Source organism: Pseudonaja textilis, chromosome 3 (genome assembly GCF_049901715.1).
Source record: "Pseudonaja textilis isolate UNSWEBS1 chromosome 3, rPseTex1.2, whole genome shotgun sequence".
NCBI lineage: Eukaryota > Metazoa > Chordata > Lepidosauria > Squamata > Elapidae > Pseudonaja > Pseudonaja textilis.
Genome location: NC_141992.1, coordinates 59,045,430 through 59,067,755, shown reverse-complemented (window position 1 = coordinate 59,067,755; position 22,326 = coordinate 59,045,430). Strand labels below are relative to the sequence as shown.

Sequence of the window (22,326 nt, the reverse complement as noted above, 5' to 3'; positions counted from 1 at the left end):
CTAAATAGCCTGAAAGAGATCTATACTAGTCTTTTATTTCTTTGTCTGTAAAATATAAATTCAACAAAAAAATAGTTTGTCACGAAAGCGACTGCCTGTGAAGGTTCCTGGATTGGGGCTGAAAGGCAAAAGCAGAGCAATATGCTCTGTCCCATAATTGGGTTGCCCTGATTAAAAAACACTTCGGCCACAATAATGTTTGCATGATATCCTAAGCAATCAGATTTTAAACAGGTTTTGAGGGCTACTGTGCAAACTGATCTCATATTCATTCAAGTCAGCCTATAGCAAAACTGGTGTAACAAAAACCTGGGCATTAACATTATAACTTTCCTCAGAAATCACCATAAATTCAAAAGATTTACTATTAATAAATAAGCAAATCAAATACTGTTTCTTTGTAAATATGTGCCAAAATCATTTCACAGGTATCATTCTCAATTTCTTAATTCTTCTCCTACTTTTGTCCTTGATTCTTTTTTCACTGGTGGTTGTTAGTGGTAATGCTGACTTTGTGATATCAGAGACTTAAAACAAAACATGGAAAACAAAACAATTATTTGACTATTGAATCATTACAGACAAGATTTTTTTTTTCAAAAATAAAAGTCTGTAACCTGGAGGTTATTTGTTTCACTGTCATACTTAGTATACCTTAGCCAGCCTGATAGTTTCTTTTTTTCTGCTTTTAAATACAAAATAGCACATACATAAGGAATGAAGAACCTCCAATTTATTCTACAAAACTATTCATCAAGTAATATAGAGAATTGAGGAAAAGATTAAGAGCTTACATTTTTCATTTGACTTACTTCACATAAAATTTTATTGAGCATAAAATGATGGGAGGCAAAGAAGCAAGGATATTTCTGTTTTATCTCTGTCTGAGGCCTATAAATCTTCCTGAAGTATCATTAATTATAACAGCATCTTTCATGATGCTATTGTAAAAAGTCCGCCTGCCTCTACATTACAGCCCCAGTGTTACCATATGTCTATAACATGAGTAAAAGAATCATATTAGGCTAAACTTTGCTTAGGCAGAAAATCTGCAGGAAAGAAAAATCATTTTATAAAGACAGACTGTGTTATTAAATAGCAATAGTAATCAAACAGACAATGCAATTAAAGCAAAAGTTCTTTTTTTTTTCCCAGTGCAAAGCAGGCTCACTTTTGATGGTGTATTTAGTAACCATCTTACCATTTACCTTGGAATACACTTGATTAAGAAATTTGGCTTATAAGATAAAAGTAATATATTTATCTATCATAAATAATATTTAACCTGGAACTTTTGGGAGGAAGGAAGGCTTTTAGGCAGCATTTCACTTCTGGCAATTTCCTGGAAAACCCCTGCAGTCTTCTTGGCAAGGTTTTTCAGTAGTGGTTTGCCATGGCCAAATTCCTAACTCTTAAGACTGAAATAAATCAATCAGCCCAAGATCATCATCCATGGTTTTTTATAAAGTGATAATTAGTAGGCATTAGGATGCCAGTTTAATCTTATTTGTTAAATATAAAGCATCTTCCTCCTTCCCTCTCTCTTACTCTATTACAATTTTGGATTCTTACAAAATAAGATAATGTATAAAAATATGTATATTATCTATAGTACCTCAGTCTAAAGGACCCAAAACAGCACAGAATAGGAAATAGACTATTGCTAAGGACTGGAGTTACCAGAGTTTTAGAACAAAGTTAACCTGTATCCAGGGTGGGATGCAAATATTTTTACTACAGGTTCTGTGGGTGTGGCCATGTGACTGGATGGGCGTTTCTCCTCTTCCTCCTCCTCCTCCTTCTTCTTGCAGCATCCTCCCTCACGCTCTGTTTTTTTCCCTCCTTGGTCTCAGGGAGGCCTCCTGGGAGCAAAAACGGCATCCCAGGAAGCTTCCCTGAGGTCCAGGAAGGCCCAGTACCTGCGGCCCCTTTTTGCCTCCTGGGACTCAGGGAAGCCTCCTGGGCAAAGCAGTAAGACAGCAAGGGGGATCCAGGCACAGCTGATCATTGGAACAGCTGATTGTTGGGAGGAAAAAAAAGAAATATCTTAAGGAGTGACTGGGTGGGGGAGAATGCAGTCAGCGATGTCGTGCATGTGTGATAAGGACTGACTGGGCATGGAGAGGTGGGTGGGGAGGGGAGGGGCCAGCCAGGGGCACGATTTGCTGGTCCTCTGAACTGCGCAATTGTAACAACTGGTTCCATATAACCTGTCTGAACTGGTAGAATCCCATCCCTGCCTGTATCTTAAAAGTTTCCCTAAACGCTCCCTTTGAGTAGTCGCTGTATATTTCATGACAAAATGGAAAGAAGCTTTGTGACAAAGTAGCTAAGGGATCATAAATTTGCTGAGAAACCAATTGTCTCACTGTCCTTGACAGGCACAGTCAAACCCTCTCTGTCAAGAAACTTGCAGAAGAGAATTGTATATTTCCATTATGAAATACTCCAATAATCTGCCTAAAGTCTTAAGAAATAAAGCAATAGTAGCACAGAACAGGAACATATGTTGGAACATATTTCTGGCCCATCTAGTTCAGAAGTCTATTCTCACAGTGACCAACCACTAATCTCTTAGCAGAAGGTCTTCAAAGGTAATCACACTCCCATCGTCTAATATCCATTGGTCCTTATGATTTCCATGAATTTATTTAACCTTTCTGAAAACTGGCTGAGCTAGAAGTCATTACCACAAAATTCCAAAGCTGAATTATGTGCTGCATAAAGAAAAGACTAAATATTTTTATAAAAATATTTGTAATTCTTTCCAAAATCCACAGGTAGTTTTAATCTGATCTATCATTTCATTACACTTTGATAATTTGATTCATTTTGCTCCTTCTAGATGAAATTATAAACTTTTTGTAAATTACATTCTGCCTGTTGGATTGTTACATTTTGAAATTTTTGGCTTCTCTTGACTAAACACATTTTACAAACTGTAATTTGGTTACTGTGAAATGTACTATTAATCTGGTAATTAATTAATCAGGGATAAACAGATGAAATGCCATTCCATGTAAGATAAATTGTCCATCATTGGAAGGCATTAGGAGCAAGACAGAAGTACAGCAAAAGAAAATAATAAAGATGCAGGTTAACAAATTGAAATAATGTTACTTTTTGCCATGGTGTCTAATTAAAATGGATATTCACATTTTTAAAAATATGTCATAACACTGGATGTAGTGAGCTATCAGTACAGTACTTAAACAAGTATCACTTAATATGATACAATTATACTGAAGACCTGACTTAATAATTGTGCTTTGAAAATAGATTTGAGAATAGTACTTTATCATATATGACTTGGTACAATACAGAAAGTCCTCAACTTACAATCTTTTAGTGACCATTCAAAGTTACAATAGCACATAACAAAAATGACTTATGACCATTTTTTCAGTTATGACTGTTGGTTGGTCATGTGATCAAAATTTAGAGACTTGCAAATAGTTCATATTTATGATGATTGCAGTGTCCTAGCATCCTGTGATCACCTATTGAGATTTTCAGATGAGTAAAGCCAATGGAGAAAACAGATTCACTTTACAACCGTGTTACTATCTTAACCACAGCAGTGATTCACTTTACTATGGCAAGAAAGGTTGTAAAATAGGTCAAAATTCACTAAGAACTGTTTCACTTAGCAACAGAAATTTTGGGCTCTATTGTGGTCATAAGTCAAGGACTACCTGCAGTGTGATGTGGCTGTAAAAAGACACATGTGATTTCAGGCTATGTCCGCAAAAGTCCAGTACGCCTTCAAATCACATGACAATCACTTTAATTTGCATTGTTCAAACAATTGTTTGAATACTATGAATATACCAGACACCATACTTTAAGGATTCAGAGCAGTTAGAATAAGAAAAAGACATCAGAATCTACCAGGAACTAAACCAAACATACTATGAAGATTTAGTATTGAGAAGACTTGAGCGTGGGTGCATAGAACTATTCACATTCCTGAATGTTGTCATAGTGAAGCCCAGGCTTCTTTTCTGACATTTCAGAATCCAGGAGATAGCACATGGGACTGAAGATACAGGAACGGAAATGAATATTATAACACATATCTTAAGATATATTATTGGATAGATCCAGTTTCTCTTTGAACCCATCCTTCCCTTGTAACTTTTTCTTAAAATTCAATTGGAATCTAATGCCATACAATTTAAATCTGTTATTACATAATAACACTCTGTAAAATAAGGAATAGGTCTTACATTTCTTGTACATGATCTCCATTCATGTATTTGATGAGTACAATACTATCATATTCCCACCAGATATCCTATCTGAACAGCACCAGAAGCCACCGTAGCCAATTATTATGCGACAATATCCGACAAAGCTTATGCAAACAATATAAAACAAAGGAATGTATGGGCAGGTGGTGAAAGCTCTAACAGCTGTTTGGGGACTAAAAGAATTCTTATCAATATACACATACAAACATGAAATTTCATTTCACAATTTAAAGGCCACTGACTGCACCAGACTCTAGGCGACAGCTAAATTTAAAAGCAAAAAATGAGATTAAAGGAACAAAGATCATAGGGCATAGAGACAAGAGCAAACCAAAAATGATGCAAAGGGCTCAACACCCAATCCAGCCCAAGGCCTGGAAGAATAGCCAAGTTTTCAGTATTTTTCTAGACACCATCAGGATGGGAACTATCTTACCACTACCCACATGGGTTTTTTTTGGTGCGGGGGCTTAAAGGGTTTCAACCATGTTATGCTGGTCTCACTCATTGTCAGTACCCCTGTCAGTACCCCTGGCCTACTATAATGCTCTAGTGCAGGGCTGTAAAGCTAGCCATGCCCATACCCAGTTTAGCAAAGGGGGAAAAAGTCCCGATATGTCATGTGACACCACCGTGATGACGAGTTTGACACCCCTACTTTGGGGGGGGGGGAAATGAATTAGATGATCCTAATGTTGTATGCACTGAAGCTTCAATTTAATGTTTAAGTACATTTCACCTGAATTAAGGTAAGGTTTCCAAGTAGCGTTGCTATCTTGGCATAAACAAGATTGTAGTTAGTTTAGTTCAACTCTTCTGACAGACAACACGTACTCTATTTTGTATGAACCACAGTATTCCTTCACTTACTCTTTTTAAAGAGCCATCAGTTGTATCAATTGTAATTGAAAACTTTCCCACTGATTTCTCTATTAATTAGATAATTAGAAGGCTGATGACTAAACTATCCAAACTATTTAAACAAAAAAAAAGCCTGCATGTTTTTAGGAAGGGAATCACAGAAACGCAATTTGAGTAGCTTCTTTTATATAATTTTGGACCCTTTCAAAAGCATGCACTCCAACCAGCGTATCAAAATGGGGAAGAGTCTTCCCCTCATCTGCCAAATTAACAACCATGAAACCTCTTCCACTTTTATCGCTCAATGGCCCTAGATAGGAGGCGATAACGCCTCCCATGGAACCGGAAGTGACGACACTTGGCCCTCTTCAGCTTTCTCGGCCCTCCAAACCTGCCCTGGATAACGTTAGCCACGCCTTCTCGCTCCTACTACTCTCAGGGGCCTCCCTATTAGCGTTCCGGCACTATGGCAACAGAGTCTGTGTGGCGTGTTCCGGGCCTAGCCAAGCAACGCGTCCCATGAAAGGGCCGGAACAGGAGGGTCTTGCCAGCCCGTCTCCTCTTCAGCCTGCTCTTCTCATCGGGCGGCTGAGAGACAAGGCGGCCCTATGGCGCCCTGCAAGGGTTTCGTTTGCGTTCTGGAGCTGCATATCCGCACGGTGAGGAAGTCTGGGGTGTGGGGAGAAAGGGGGTAGGGCTCGACGGACGCTCCTAAAGGCACCTCGGAGGGCCCTGCTCACTTTACAGGGGCGCTTTATCTCTACGGGCGACGGGCCTGGTGGGCGGGGCTTGATGGGGTGGCGGGGGAGATTCGAGGAAGGGGAGAACTCGGTCTTTCGGCCGTGAAGCTAATAAAGCTTACAGGCCGGGTTCCTGACCGAAGCGATGTAGGTGGGGAAGCCTGGAGGGTTGCCTTTCTTGTCGAGAAGAGGCCGACTCGAGGCTTGGGTCCTCTTTCAAGAGCAGCGCTTTGATTTAAAGGCCGGTGGTGGAGGAGGAGTGCTTTCTTTCCGCCTTGTTTTTATTCCCTCTCTCCCGGCATTTACTAAGTAACCGACGATTCTTCGACACAGCGAACGACGCTCTTTAACTTCATGGTTCTCCTGGTAGGAGAGTCTCTGCCAAAAATCAGGACCACCACTAAGCATTCAGTGAACATCTGGGTTTTTACAGCCAAGATCTGGCGCTTCCGTTAGTATCTGCGTCCATTTAGAAAATTTCCTTATTCTTCTTTTCTCAGGGGTGAGCTAACGGTTAGACTACATCCGGCCATCTCTCCCTCCCTCCTTTCTGGACAGTTACAGTCTTAAAATAACAAGTTTGGGGTTTTGTGTGTGTGTTTGTGCTGTTCATGTCTCCTTTTGTAGAATTTCGGTTGGTTAAATTGAGTGCTGTTCAAGTATTTTCATTTCTATATTTGAAAGCCAGCAGTTCACTCTCTCTCTCTCTCTCTCTCTCTCTCTCTCTCTTAACATGAAATGCACATTCCGTTTAGTAGGTTGTAAACATCTTTGCCTTCACTATATCAAATCAGATCCACATACCAATGCTGAGTGTATCACAGTATCACTTTCCAAAGCAGAAATGTATCCATATTTGGGGGCTATGGGGGAGAGTAAAGTCTCTTGAATAGCTGAGCTTCTGTTGACTGCATGGATATTATTCATGTGGTTTTCTTGGCATAGTAGAGAAATAGTGCCATTCTTTTCTCGATCTATAGATTTTTAGATTTCCTATTTCAGTTCAGATTGTAACCAAGCCTGTCCTGTTTAGTTTCCATGCACAGACAGACAGATGCTATTACTTGATGAGATACCAGCACACATACAAAAGATGAAAAATGTTCATCCTAAAGTATTTTTTATGAAATCATCTACTATTAAGATCAAGAGAGACAGTTTAGTGTAGTTATTAAGGCTGGAAACTGGAAAGACTGAGTACTAGGAGAGTACAGTACTCTCAGCCCTAGGAAAAAGAGTTGCAAGCCACTTTTGAAATCTTGGCAAGAAAAGTACAGGGACTAATTCAGGCAATTGTCAGGAGTCAACAGTGACTCAAAGGAATGAAAACAAAAAAAGACCAATCATGAAACATTTGAGTGTAAATTTGAAAGCCACTGAATTCTACAAGTGCATCTTATAGATTAGTTTTTGAGTATTGCTGCAATTCAGATGTACAAAATAAAACTCTGAAAAAGCAACATTTCCTCATCAAATCATTCCAGATTGAGTAAATATTTTCCCACAGTTTTTTAAAAAAACGATCCATTGCTTTATTTTAATTTTGATTTTTGATTTGATTGTTGTTCTTTTATGTTGCCCAGTAATGGCTTAGAAATCTTATTTTCCTAGTGCAGTGTTTCTTAATATTTTTCTTCTCAGGATCCTTTCCTTTTACAAATACTGAGGACCTCAAAGGAGTTTTGTTTATATGGGTTATATTTATCAATATTTTATTTATTAAAAATTAAAATTAGCTGTTACTATTGCTTTTCATGATTGTTTGAAGAGATTTTAATATTGTATTCTTTTTTTAACATAGGTTGATAACTAATTTTGTTTTCCTGGACCCCTGAAAGGTCTTGAGGGACCTCCTCAGACCACCCTTTGAGAATCACTGTCTTAATGGTTTATATTTGAATTATAAAATTAATGCACACTAACGTCAGTGATTAAAACTATTGCTGTTCAGAAATTGATACTATGCTTGGTTTCTCTCTTGTTCTATAAAGTGGGTATATATATTTTCTTTTTGGTAAGTCTTATATATTGTATAAAAATGAGAACTATCCATCCTTCCAACAACTTAGCAAGGCTAAACTGATACATAAAATATCTACAAATGTTAGAGAGATTGGTTCTTTATCTTTCTAGTTTTTATTTATCACATCTGTTTATCTCCATAACTGTCAAAACATAGAATGGTAAATCCACAACATGTACCAGTAAATCAGAAATTGGAATGTTCTTGGTAACACAAGATGACATATTAAAACAATATAGTTCAATTTCAAGTAGAGAAAGAAACAATAAACCTAAGTAATAATCTTTGGTTGATAATCCCTGTTTAATTCCCAAATACACTATCTTCAGCACTTCCAGAAGACTACCAAGAGAGGGTTAATATAGCTTCAAGTGGGAAGCATTCCAAGCATAGATGTAATTACAGAAAACAATGACTTATTTGCAAAAGTGGGAAACCACCCATGGTTTATCTCAGTATGAATGGGTAAGTAAGCCATAATGTGGTTTGTTTGGTTTAATGTAGTGGATTGGCTTGTTTGGTTTGATGTAGCGAATTGGCTTATTCAAGAAATAAAGGAATGTTGCATAACTTCTTTCATCTTGAGCATCACACCAAATTTAATAGAGTACAAAGGACCAGGCTCCAAATGTGGGTGGATTTAGACATCTACAGGATCCACAGCTTTCATCAAAATGCTGAGAGCCATGTTCTGCATTGTGATAAGAGCTCTTTTCGTTGCATACTTGGGTTCGCTATAATAACATTCTGCTATCACAGAGCTAGTGTCATGGTTGTAACAGTTAAGTTTTCATTTAACCAATATGAGTAGAAGTGGGACTGTGCTTTTTGGGAAGAGGGTGAGTTTTAATATACAGCTAGTAGCATGTCCAGATACTGATTTCCTACATTTACTCTTGAAATTATTATTGTAATAATTATTATTACAATTGCTAATGTTACCCATCAGAAAACATTTATTTATCCATTCACCTTCTATTAAGATATATACTTTCATTTCAAAGACGTAATAAACCAAACACAGTTTTAGCAAAAAAGAATAAATGAATACATCAGAAATAGTATTCTGCAAGCAGTGGAAGAAAATTTCAGATTCCCCCAACTCTTGCCTTTGACCTTCAAATAGCTATTCTTGACCAAGAAATGCTCAAAGGATGATGCATAGTCTTAAAATGCTTAAAACTATTTGATTGCAATTTATTTAAAAGTTCAGTTATATTTCCTGTAACTTTGATCGTAATTACATGGGTTTATCACAGTGTCAGTTTATAGGTACCTGGGATATTTGCATTATCATCGCTATTGTTTTTCTAACTATGCTCATCAAGTTGTGCAATTCATGAAGTGGACTGTGGGGTTTAAATGTTACATAGTTAACATTTATTAGTCATAGTTATTATGAATAATTGCTCTTTCAGGTAACATGCCCAGGTGTTGTATTGAAATCCAGAGAAGATGTCTATGTCAGTGCATGTATTTTTGGACAACATAAAAAAACTTCATGTGTTCGTGCAATATTTCCCCTGATATTTAATGAGAAATTAATGTTTGAAAAAGTAGGTATTTACAATATTATGGCTAACATTTAACATATAATTCATATCCAAGCACTTTGTTCTTATACATATTTCTGTAATATTTCATTTTCAGCTCACTTTATTTTTGAATTAATGCTTATGTAAGTATTAATACTTATATATTATAGGTTTGCCTATATTTTTTATTTTAAAGGTATTTTTGTTTTGTTTTTTTTAATAGCTGAGGGTATTGTTTATGGAAGATTATGAATTCTTCAGAAATGTAGATATTGACTACATGCATTCTGTCGGTAGAAATAATAATTCATTTCTACAGTCACTTGGTTAATAGAACAGTTTAGTCCCTGAATGGCATGAGTGAACTATAGTATCTGAACTATTGGAAAGAACTTCTAAAAAAGGAAAATTTTATGAAGATACATATAGCAATCTTTACACATATGGCTTTATAGACACACTGTGCATTATACTTTATGTTTACTAAATAATATTTTATGGCAGTCTTGATTTATTTATTGTTCCTTACATTGCAATATATATTTTTGTCTGAATAAAATTTTCCATCAACATGGTAAATCTGTGTAGATGTGGCTATTGCATATAAATGAATAGCATCAACATAGAAACCTCAGGGAAACTATTCAACATGGCAGTGTTTGTGCTTGGATTTAAATTGTGCATTTTAAAGTAAAAGTTATTTAAAAATCTGTTCTGTGAAACTTATATTTTCTCCAAACTTATATAATCCCTCCTATGTTAGTGTATTAATTAATTGAGCAGGCTTCATTTTGTGATGGTAGCTGATTATGGCACTGTAGTAAATAAAGTATTCCCTCACTTTTTCAACACAGCACAGCACAGAATTGCACATCTTGACATAACTCCATTATTATCTTAACAGATCTTCCAGCCCTGCTTTTTGGGTTCATACTGGGTTCATAATTAAGATTAAACCTTAATTATGGAATCTTAAACATCTCCCCACTGAACAAGTCCTACTCGGGTTATTGGGACTAATTCCCAGTTGGTTATACTGGCCTGGAAATACATGTTCTTAAATTTAGCAGGACTTCTGAGTATATACCGTGTTTCTCACAAAATAAGGCCGGGCTTTATTTTTTTTTGGCCCCTGAAAAAACGCCTAGGCTGTCTTTTCGGGGGTGACTTAATTTCCTCCCCCACCTAGAGCGGCCCATACACACGTACCTCGCCGCTAGGCCGCTTCTATCGGCCAATGAAAGCTCCCCGAAAGCAGAGTCCCCAGCTGTTTCAGGGCATGGCATGGCTACCTGTGTCCCCTCGCCTTTAGGCAGTCTCTTTCGGGCAATGGAAGCTCCCCAAATGCAGTCACCAGCCACTTCGATCGGCCGGTAGAAGCGGCCTCGGGACGAGTGCACACACACACACACACACACACACACACTCCCCTCACCGTGAGGCCACTTCTATCAGCAGACGAAAGCTCCCTTGAAGGCAGAGTCCCCAGCCGCTTCAGGGCAAGGCATGGCTGCCCATGTCCCGTCGCTTTTAGGCAGTCTCTTTCAGGCGATGGAAGCTCCCCAAATGCAGTCACCAGCCACTTCGATCGGCCGGTAGAAGCGGCCTCGGGGCAAGTACACACACACACTCCCCTCGCCCCAAGGCTGCTTCTACAGGCAGATTGAAGTGGCTGGTGACTGCATTGGGGAGCTTCCATTGCCTGAAAGAGACTGCTTAAAGGTGAGGGGACATGGGTAGCCACACCACGCCCTGAAGCAGCTGGGGACTCTGCCTTCAGGGAGCTTCTATCGGCTATCGGGGTATTCTTGCCTAAGCTATCTGCAGGGCACTCCTAAAGGCAAGTTTTCTTCCCATCCCCCTGCCCTTCCCCCCCCATTTTTCTTCACCTTGTGTAGTTCTAACAAACAATGTGAGAAATGGCGGGGAAACGCATGGTTTAAATAGGCCTAAATTTTGGGGGTGGGGCTTAATTTCACTTCATTCCTAGAAATCATGCTGGGCCTTCCTATTGGTGGAGGCTGTATTGTTAGAGAAACACAGTATATATTGAATGAATTTTAACACTCTGACAGAATAAATATAAGTGATGTTCCATCCTTTACTAGAATGAAAGAAAATAATTGCTCACTTTCTAACAAGGCAGGTATGTTTTTCCAGGTTGAAAGTAAGAGACTGGCATCTATTATTTATGTCAATTTTTAATTTAAGAGTCAAAACCAATACAAAAACAGTTCAGAAGTCAACAGAGGAAATAGCTGGCTTTTAGAAAGAAGATTCTGTTGCAATGAGAAGTTGTTGATGTTGTTTGACTGTTTTATTCCCTTAAAGAACTTACTATTCTAAATTATTATAGTGATCATATTTGTTAAATACCCTCAGGATTGTTTTAGCAGAATTGTTCCATTTCATTTTCTAAAACTTTCATTTTAGGTATATACTGATGTAGTTGACCCAGGAGATCTTGTTGAACTTTTTGAAAGTAGGTTTTTGGATTTTTGTTTTTTGATTACTTGTACAAATTATTTTACAGTATACAACACCCAAAATTAATTGGAAATTTCAGAAGATGTTCAGTCATAGTATGAAATGCACTAGAAATTTTCTTTGAAATAATGGAAATTCAAATTAAGCTATTAAAAATAAGAAAAATGATTTCATTGGAACATCTCATTTTGGATGATTATATATAGAACTATTTGGTATATTTTCTAGGAACATCTGCTAACTTTTAAATAACTGAAGCTTTAGAGATTTGTCACAGGCTCCTTTCCATTTTCTCAGTGTTCTTAAATAACAAAAGGATAATTAAAAAGAGAATGATAGGATTTAAAACAGAGTATCAATTATAACATATTCATATTATTTTTGATTTGTTAAGATCCTAATCAGTTTGCTTTTCAACAAAGGGCATAAAAATAGGTCTGAGTCTAGTTAGGGTTAAATTAGAAAATTTTCTGCAAATACCATGTGGTTTGCCTTGAGTCTCATTATGACTGAAATACTAGGTACAGGTATACTAATTAAATCTCTGCATCCTACTCCCTCAGTTCAGAAGTAAGTTCCACTAAGTTTTCAAACAGTGGTAAGCAAAACTACAGTCAAAGTAAATAGGACAATATTAGACCAGGTTTGAGCTGAAAAAAAATAGAAAGCAAAAACATTTACCTTCCACCTGAAATATGCCAGATTTATGTATTAAAACAGCTAAACTGAGAAATTAGCTGCATGTTCTTAACTGAGTAGTGATAAGAAAAGCTATCAAATTATTTAGAATGTGGTATACATCTACCTACTGACCAAAATGCTTGAGCTCCACTCAGCACAGAACATTCTCCAACTCCAGTTATGATTCTGCATTGTCTCATACTTTAGTCCTGGCAAGACGGGATATTTTGAGCTAAAGAAATAGAGGACTTTGCTCCACAGGTGGAATATCAGTTGTGTTTCCAATTTCTAACCTAGACTGAGACCTGCAGCTTTCAGTATGATTTCATAGCTTACTAGAAAATGCTTTGGGTCTTGTGGGGTATGAAAAAAATCTCAACAATCAGGAAAAGAATAGTCCTTGGAAAAAAAAAACTACATAAAGGATTTTACTTCAAGGGTAACAATAAACTGGCATTTAGATCATCTGATTCATGATAATCTCATTTTCTGGTCAGTAAATCCAATTTACGGGAATCCTGATGGTTAGAAGCTAAATTGTGCCGTCTGTGTCTGCCTGCCTGCCTGTGTGTCTGTCTGTCTCTCTCTCTCTCCAGAAACCAATAGATCCCCATGATAATAACAAATGCAATAAATTGTAACCAAGTTAGAGATAAACTGATAGGTTTTTTTAAACTTTGTTATCAAAATAACTTCTGATTAGTTTCCTCCTTTTTCTAGCTGATACATCAGTGGTGCAATTAATACAAGCTGTTCCTCCAGGTATAGTATCAATATTTTCATAAATCAACACAATTCTATGGTAAATTTCTGTATATAACAATTTATTCCATACAATATAGTTCTTCAGAACATGTTTTAGGGCACAACTTTTGTCCATCAATAGATAATAGCTGTTCACAGTATTTACCCAGCTTCTCAAACTTGTGTTTATTCTTCAGTGCAAAATCTCTATGCATAGATGTTATCATGTGATCAATTAATTATAACCAATTCTTGTCTTTGCAGTATAAAGATAATTGGTTCTGCAGTTACTCACTTTTGACTTCAAATGAACGAAATAGATAGAATAGAAATATAAAAACCCTCTACAGTCATCCTAGATTTCTTGTGCAGAAATTTGGATCCATAATTTTAAGTAGATTTGTGAATCACTACACAAACATAAATACAAAATTGTTGAACTTTAAATTTGGGTTGATGTTATCTCAATAGTTTTGTTTTCTTCATTTCATTTCAAAAAGCCATGATTTTTAGGAACCCTTATTTTCATTAATTTCTAGATTGTATTGTTGGTGAATTCCAAAATAAAAATAATATGTTTAATATTTTACTTCCACCAAAGAAAGCCATATTTATTGTTGACTTTAATTATTATTTTATGAATATTACCATAAAAATTTCTTAAGATAGTTTTTTTTAAATTCCATTTTGGATTAGTACTCTTATAGGCTTTTCTAATCTAATGAGATATTGCTCTGTGGCATTAGCAGGCAAAGATGAGATTTCATATTTATGTTCTCTTGGAATCAAGAGAATCTAAACATTCTTAGCTTTGTTGTATCATGATCTCTTTTTTTATGCTTCAATGCCTGCATCTCTCTGTATGTAAATGTAGTTATTGTTTTTCAATTAAAACATACAATTCGCTTTCAGTGGGAGAAATTTTGGCCAGATATGAAGAAAATACAAGAGATTTCCTTTTTCCTGCTCCTAAGTTTATTCATCAACCACGAAATTCAGTTCGTGAGGTCTTAATGAAAAAGGCCTATGATTTCACAGTAAGTGTGCTTTTATACATCACAAGAACACAAGAACCATACAAATGTTGATCTATGTTCAGGGTTTATATGACATATTTTAATGATTAATAATTTAGAACCATTTTTATTTTTTATTATTTATCATGAAACTTATCTGGAGCCAGAAGGTACTCAGGGTCATTCCTAGGTAGTGCACAGATAGGAGAGTGAGTATCAGGGAATCTCAGAACTTCAGATAAGGGGAGAATTAAACCTTGAAAATAGCAAATGCAAACTATTAAGGCCTAGTAGGCAAGATATTATTTACTTTTCTTGTTCTATGTTAGAAAACTAGTCTTCTTGAAATAAACTTTCTTCTTGCTCACATTAAATTAATTTGACATGTATTGCTAAATCAATGAGTTGGGGATGTATTTCTATATTTGAATTTCTTCTTTGTTTTTACTATCACACGCTGTAAAGAACAAAGTGAAGTAGCTTACAATCAGATATGCGTTTGCATTGAAAAGTCTCAAATTCAAAACCTACTATTTCTGGTCCAAAGGCTCAATAACAAAATAAAATAGTTCTCTTAATATTCCAGAAAACTAACACTGTTCAGAGTAAATAGAAGTGGACTTGATGAAAAAGCAATGTGATTAGGTATAAATCAGGAAGACAAGACTTTCCCACCTATATACTTATTTACATGCTATTCATGAATCAGAAATTAAATGATTTGTAATTACATTGACTCTACCATTTATGAATGAATGCTAACATTTCCTTCCTTACATAAGCGTTGGGTAAAGATATTATGCTCATGTTCAAGAAAGGAAGTGCAGCACCTTTTACGGCTATGTTATTTAGATTATTTGTTTGTTTTACAAGCGTGAGAACATTGTAAACAATTTCTTTTGTCACCACTAAAACGGTTATTACAAATATGGAAGAAATGGTAAGTTATTAGATAGAAAGGATATCCCAGTTTCTCTAATGTATATTTCAAAACATTTAGAAATGATGCCACTGATGGCTGAACAGAGTGACTTTATTTTTAATTAGTATTATATAATATGCCATAAAAATTCCTGAGAAATGCTTTTGACAAAGCAACAAGTTGAAATAAACATCAGACAGTAATTGTTGCAGAAAAGCAATATAATTGCTAGTAATTGAATTGCCAGAAATGCAAATGTTATCTTCTTGACATTTACTATTGCTGTTCTGTCTCTTCTAATTGCTTTTATTAAAGGCTGAAATTAACAAGGGAATTTATTCAAATTAGGAATAGTTACAATAGATAACCTTTACTTTTTTGTTATCATGTATCTATTCAGTTGAAGCTTTATGGTCAATCATTGTTTCTCTCTTAGGGAATTGCACCAAAATTGAAGTTTCACACAACTTGCGTTATTTCAGAAAGTCTGTTAAATTCAGCAAAAGCTCAGAAGCAGAAACAGGTTAGTATAACTTAAATTGCAAACACTTCCCATAATATTTTGTTATATTTATTCTTTGGTGGTTTGTTTGTTGAAATAACTTATGAAACTTCATGTAAATTTCATTATTAAATAAAAGATTGCTTCAATTGAAAGTGAAAGACTGCTGAGTAAAATCTTATATGCTTTTTAAAACAGTTAAAATAGTTAAAAGTATTTGACAATCATCTGAATAACTGATATAAGGAAGACAACATTATTATTCCTGTGATAAATGTTTCTTTCACTCTGTAGTTCTTGGTATAATCATTAAGTACTATTGGTAGAAAAACCTTGACTTTTTACTATTCAGTTTTCTTTTTTATCAATAAATTTTTATTTTATTCAAAAAATTAGAACACAAAATCTAAAGGGAAAAGAATAACAAAAATAAAACAAAACTAGAAAAAAACATTAAAAAAGAAAAAAGATGTGAGTTAAAAGAACCAAAAACATATACTATCTTCCTAATTGAACACTGACAAATATATTGCAAAAATAATAGCTTTCCCCTTGGAAACAGATCTAAATTTCTAAATAAATGTATAAATTTCTGTATCTGTTTGCAGTCCAGTTTGACCTGTATTACATTACATTACTTACATGTAATCAGCACTCTTTTTTTAAAAGTGCTTAAAGAAAAAAAATTGTAATGTAATCCTGTATAAATGTAAGTCTAATCAGATGACTTTCACTGCCAGAGAATGGGTTTTCACCACTGACTTCCTTACAGCAAATGAGAAAGTGGTTTAGAATTCAATAGTAAAGAATAAAAGAAGAGAAAAAAAGTAATGAAAGTCCAGCAAGGAGTTGTAGGCTAGATGTACAGTCAACTAGTCCATCTATCCTACAACTAACTTACAATAGGTTATCCTACTAACCAATAACTAGTTCGTTAAAATGTAGATCAAAGAACAAAAGGACTTTAAAAAGTGGAATTAAAATCCAGATATCCTTTATAAAAATGAATAGCTGAAAGAAAAAGATGGAAGAGACCAGATCTTCTGATTGCTTCTTACCAAGAATTGTGATTTTCTAGATCCCTCTTCTCTGTAGGTACACAATTATCCTAAGGTCATCTTGAGTCCTTCCTAGTCTTCCCTTCAAAAACAGGGAGAAAGTCACCTCCAGTTTTGGCCATGGAAATCAGCTATTCGTCAGAGAGAGAAAAATAATTGCCTGCCACTTAATACACCGTCTTGGGTGCCACTCTTCATTTTTCAACTAGTTGTAGTAGATTTGCTGTTCTTTCAAACAATGGAAAATGGGTTTTACAACTTCAGGATCATTTCATGTATAGGGTTGCTGAAGATAGTAAGTAGTGTTAAACAGCAAAAACGTGGTGGGTTAAAGAAAGAAAAATTGGCTTTGTTTCATTTAGAATCTAAGATAATAACTTATTAATTGGTTGAAGTTTTGGTTGAAATAGTTGGAAACTGTCTATTTTCCAAGAACACATCATCAGCTATTTGATTGGAAAAAAGGGTCATCCTAATACAATTATTGCCTTTTGTGTTTTTTCCCTTGTCTCCCCCTCCCCTTTTTTCAATAGTTTGAGAAGGATTGTTTGAGGTTTAAACATAAGAAAAATATATGATCCAACAATTATTAATTATGGAGATATCAAGCAAGATAATTATTGGTTATGATATGTTCAATGGTGAGACCACATACTTTGAAGCTTTTTAGTCTTAATAATTTTTTCCTTTAATTCAGGATAATTTAGATGGACTGTTTCATTCATCTACAGAAGGAACGCGACAGAATAAATCTTCAAAGAAGAACACAGCTTCACCTGAGAGAAACAGGCCCTATTTAGCAACAAAGAGTTATGAGCAACCCACAATAGCATCTATTTCTCGATCTCCTTCTCCTTATACGAAAAGACGTATGTGTGAACTTCTGCAAATTCGACAACGACTGGCTCACTTAGACCTAGGGCCTTTTGATTTCAGGAAAGAAACAGACAGACCTCCATTTGTAATTCGTCGTGTATGTATCCTCTACTGGTAACAATTTAAGTATAGATCAAATCTTGTTCTTCCAGGTATTTTAGAAAGCTTTTAATTAATTTTATTCTTTTGTGACAATTAGTTCTTTCCTGATCTAGAGGAAAGATTAAGCACCATTAAAGTTCTTTATCTGATCTCAAAAAATTAAGCAGGATCAGATGTGGTTAGTACATGACTGTGAGATCATCAGAAATTCTAGGGGTTTAGGATAGAGTGAAATATTAGAAAAACATCTTGAACAAAAGTAGTGGCAAACCATTTCTTTATTGTTAATAAAATTGAATGGAGGTGAGATTCTTGAGTTCTGGTGGAATAAGAAAGACAAATAAGCATGTTGGGATATAAGTAAGAGTTCAAATCCAAACCTATGCCATTATAGTAAGTTTGAAGCTATCAATTCTCTGTTGGAAATCCAGGCCAAAGCGTTGGCTGCTGAATCATTGCAGGATCTACCACCTTAAGGCGTTTAATTCCATCTTGAAAGAAGTAGAACTGTGCCCCTCCCCAAGAATCTATTGCTCAACCTAGCTATTCAGTCTCCAGTCTTTCCTTTCTAGAGAAAGTTGTTGAATAGATGATTGAGATGTAGCTTCATAAAATCTTGAATTAAATAAATTACTTGGATCCCTATCCATCAAGGGCTCTGTTTTAAATATGAAACAAAAATTGCATTAGCCGCCATGTTAAGTGATCTTTGTAGGAAGTACAGTAGGAAGGTACAAATCCTACTGAACCTCTCAGCAACTTTCAATACCATTATCGATGGTATCCTTATGCATAGGTTATGGTAGAAGGGAATGGGGGGAGGCACTATATTGCAATGGTTCTTTTGTGGCAGTGGGGAGGTAGGACCCCCACCTTACAGACCAGCTCTGTTGGGGAAGCATGATCTTACCCATGCTTTACATATACAGGTAGTCCTCACTTACTGACCATATGATCAGTGACTGGTCAAACATGATTTTGAAAAAATAACTTTACAGACCATTTATGACCTTCATGGTATCCTTCAGTCATGTCACAGCCATTACTTATTCTTTTGAAACCTCTTTCTCTCCATTCTCTCTACTCTGCAATGAACACAAGGGGGAGGGGGGAAGCAAGCAATTTCTGTAAGCAGTTTCTCCTTTGCTTGACATTCCCCACCACCATATTTACAGAGTACTGTAAATTATTTGCATAGTGCACCCAGCTTTAGGTTGCAGCATAAGGGCATTGCTTTTGACGTGTACAAGACAGTAAACAGACTCTTGAGCATTACAAAGTATGGGCAAATGTGTTATTTCATAAAGGTATTAAACTGATAGTTTTGTCTCTTTTCTGCTGGTCATGTGATTTTTTTTCACATTTATCAAATTTATATGCTGCCTATGTCACTAAGTGACTGCGCAGTTTACAGATAAAATCCACAAAACTATATAAAAAAACAATTACAAAACAAAGTTATTAAGGCAGCTGGAGCGCTCTGAAGCTACCAACTACCCCAAGATTGCATACAACTTTAATTTTCTTTGCCAGTTGGCAGAGCCAGGTCTTGACGCTTTTCTGGAAGGCCAAAAGAGTGGAACTAGCCTCCCCTCTGGAGGAAAGATGTTCCATAGGGCTAGGACAACAGCAGAGAAGGCTCTCTTCCTAGTCCGTGCCAATTGAAATTCTTTAACTGGCTGGGCTTTTAACATACCCTCCCTTTCTGACACTTAGTGACAGCGTTGCTTAGTGGCACAATTGCCAGTTCCAGTTAGGCTCATTAAAAGGGTACTACCTATATTAAGTAGTTTTAATAATTATTTCAGGTTGAAGAATTGACTCCCTCACCTGATGTTCATACTTGGTGTTGTTCTAAGGACAATAACAAAGAAGGAGCAGCCTATGGCAAGTATTATGTTAGCATATAAAAGATGCATGCCGTTAGAAGGTTGAAACCTATTTTAGTGGCCTTAATTATGTTTTTGCTTTGTCTTGTTCATTGACATTTCTGGTTCAGGAGCAAATTATCTGATTTCTTACATTTTCACTGACATAACATGTTTTAAAGAATACTGCAATTTAAGTGCTTTATAAAAGTGCTAACGCAATTCCCTTTAATTGGCAGCAATTTCTTAGTAGAAATTTTTAAAAGTCACTGCATTCAATTTCTTACTGTGGAAATTTTTGACTTATGTCACCCTGTTGATATAAACAACATAGTTCTGTTGTTTTACAAAATAAAAACGCTACTTTTAGGAAGTTTAATCAGTATATTACCTATTGTTTCCCATTCGTATCTCACGGATTATGCATTTCTGTTATTTCCGGTAATTCCTATTATCTCTTCGGGGAAAGCTATATTTTTGCATAGGGTTTTCTTATAGCATTTACCTCTTCATTGACCTATTTTGCAGTAAAACTATTATGTGCCCTAGAAATATTTTTGTTTGTTTGTTTCTGTTGCTGTTGGAATGCATAGTTTTATTAATTAATATATGATTTTGGTTGTAAAACCTTCAGGAGTCTGAGAAGAGAGGATACTTTCATTATAGATAGTCCTCAGGATAAAAAATAATTTATCAAAATGAACTGTTCTGTTTGACTGTCAAGCCTGTCAAGCCTTTTCACATTATCCACATTCTGTTTATAGTGTTTTAGACTCTGATGTATATTAAGACATTTCCATTTTAGCTGCACAGATAACTCCCATTATTTTTGGAGATGTGGAAGCTGTTATTGCAATGGAGAGAAGAGTACATGTCACAGTTCTTTTTTCATAATTACAAAAGAGCTAGAATGTAAATCATAGATTTTCAGAGGTATCTAATAGAATAAAAAAGTCCTACAGCATCTCCCAAGCCATACAATATTAATATGAAAAAAAATATATGCTACACTTCTTTAAATAATTTGATTTTGTTCATATAAGTTACAGTAAGATAGTAGTTGTTTTGCTGAATAATGTTAAAAGATTACCACAAACCAATGCATTTAAATAAAAGCTTTGTTGTTATATTTTAAAACATAATTTTGGGTAGCCTCCTCTCAGACGTTGGAGTGGGAAGGCAGCTAATTATAACTTAGTGGGATGGAACTCTGAAATCTCCTGAGTTTTTATGTGCATTGTGATGCTGCCTGTTTTAAGAGTAGAAGTCAAAAAAGATGCAGGTTTTTTTGAGAAAAATATTTTAGAAATTATGTCTTGGAGTCAGAGGCTCTTATATTTATTTGAAAAATTAGGTCACAAATGTACATTATCTCAGTATCTAAATGCTGGTGTACGTGCTTTATTACAATTAACACTGCGGTATTCTGGTGTTAAACTAGTGTTCTCAGTCATTATTTAAAGGTTTAAATGATTGTAATTTTTCAAAATACTTTGTGTATTTTTTTGAGAAATGACTTTATATCTGAATATTCTACTAATATCATTGTAAATAAAAATGCTTTAATTTTATTACCTTTTTTCTTTTTAAGATCCTAACCTTCTTGGCAGTTACAGGCCCAAAAATACTGAAGTGAGTACAGAAACAGAATACTTTATTAACTACAATTGATTTAATCTCTTATTACCCTTTTATTTCCTGAACAAAATTATCATTGGACTGTCAGTGAGTAGTTTATATGTTAGAATTAAGATATAAAAATTTCACAAAGGACATTTTTTATTTTTTGATTGAACATCTGAAATACTCAAACCTATCAAAAAAGTAGAATGTAAGGTTTGGAACTTGGAAACCGTAGCCAAACCCTTACCTAGTTGAGGAATCCTTTACTGTATCATTCTCAGCAGATGGAATCAACCATTTGTTTAGAAACCACTACTCTCTTCTGAAATAATTCATTATTGAGCAGCTTCATATCTTTACAAATATGTTCCTTATGCTCAATTGAAATCTACTTCATTATAATTAAAACCCATTTTTTTTTCTTTCATGGAGAGAAACATACCTAGAGATTCCAACCATAACTCAAGTATTTCTTCCAGACTCTCTATGACAGGGGTGTCAAACTCAAGGCCCACGGGCTAGATCCGGCCCACAGGATGCTTATATCTGGCCCACGGGGCTGCCTTGCAAACAACAAAGGACTGGCCAACGGTGCCTCTGCCAGTGAAAACGGAGTTCAGGAGGGCCCGCATGCTGCCCTCCTGAGCTCCGTTTTCACTGGCAGAGCGATCAGGCCACTACAGGCGCCCCTGACACTAATGATGTTGAACTGGCCACACCACCCTGGCCATGCTCATCTGGCCCCCCAAGGTCAAACATAACCCTGATGTGGCCCCTAATGAAATCGAGTTTGACACCCCTGCTCTATGATCTTGACCCTGTCTATGCTCAAGTTTGAAATAAAGTTCCTCAAACTAGACAATCTAGACAAAATATTCTAGGTGTGCTTGGATCAATGCAGATCTTTTATATACATACTGTTGCCCAGTACAGTCCTTCCCATATTTGGTGCTTTTGATTTTTTTCTACTCAAATGTAGGATGTTGCATTTGTCCTTATTGAAATTCTTTTTATTAGTCTTTGCCCACTTATTTC

General features: G+C 35.7%; 1 protein-coding gene across 4 annotated transcripts in view; it reads left to right on the top strand.

The window, feature by feature from the left end:
- Window positions 1-5,464: 5,464 nt before the first annotated feature.
- The window catches only part of SPATA6 (spermatogenesis associated 6), a 35,569-nt gene continuing 18,707 nt past the window's right edge, over window positions 5,465-22,326 (top strand). The window contains exons 1-10 of one of the 4 annotated variants that reach the window (XM_087929889.1): window positions 5,485-5,773; window positions 8,207-8,342; window positions 9,296-9,433; window positions 11,846-11,894; window positions 13,301-13,342; window positions 14,237-14,361; window positions 15,699-15,785; window positions 17,520-17,795; window positions 19,609-19,687; window positions 21,260-21,300. In XM_087929889.1, the coding sequence (XP_087786015.1) occupies window positions 8,289-8,342; window positions 9,296-9,433; window positions 11,846-11,894; window positions 13,301-13,342; window positions 14,237-14,361; window positions 15,699-15,785; window positions 17,520-17,795; window positions 19,609-19,687; window positions 21,260-21,300 (891 nt within the window). In that variant the 5' untranslated portion in view covers window positions 5,485-5,773; window positions 8,207-8,288. Of the gene's footprint in view, window positions 5,774-5,885; window positions 6,306-8,206; window positions 8,343-9,295; window positions 9,434-11,845; window positions 11,895-13,300; window positions 13,343-14,236; window positions 14,362-15,698; window positions 15,786-17,519; window positions 17,796-19,608; window positions 19,688-21,259; window positions 21,301-22,326 lie in introns of those variants that run through there. The other 3 variants (XM_087929890.1, XM_026707224.2, XM_087929891.1) reach the window with 3 other exon arrangements.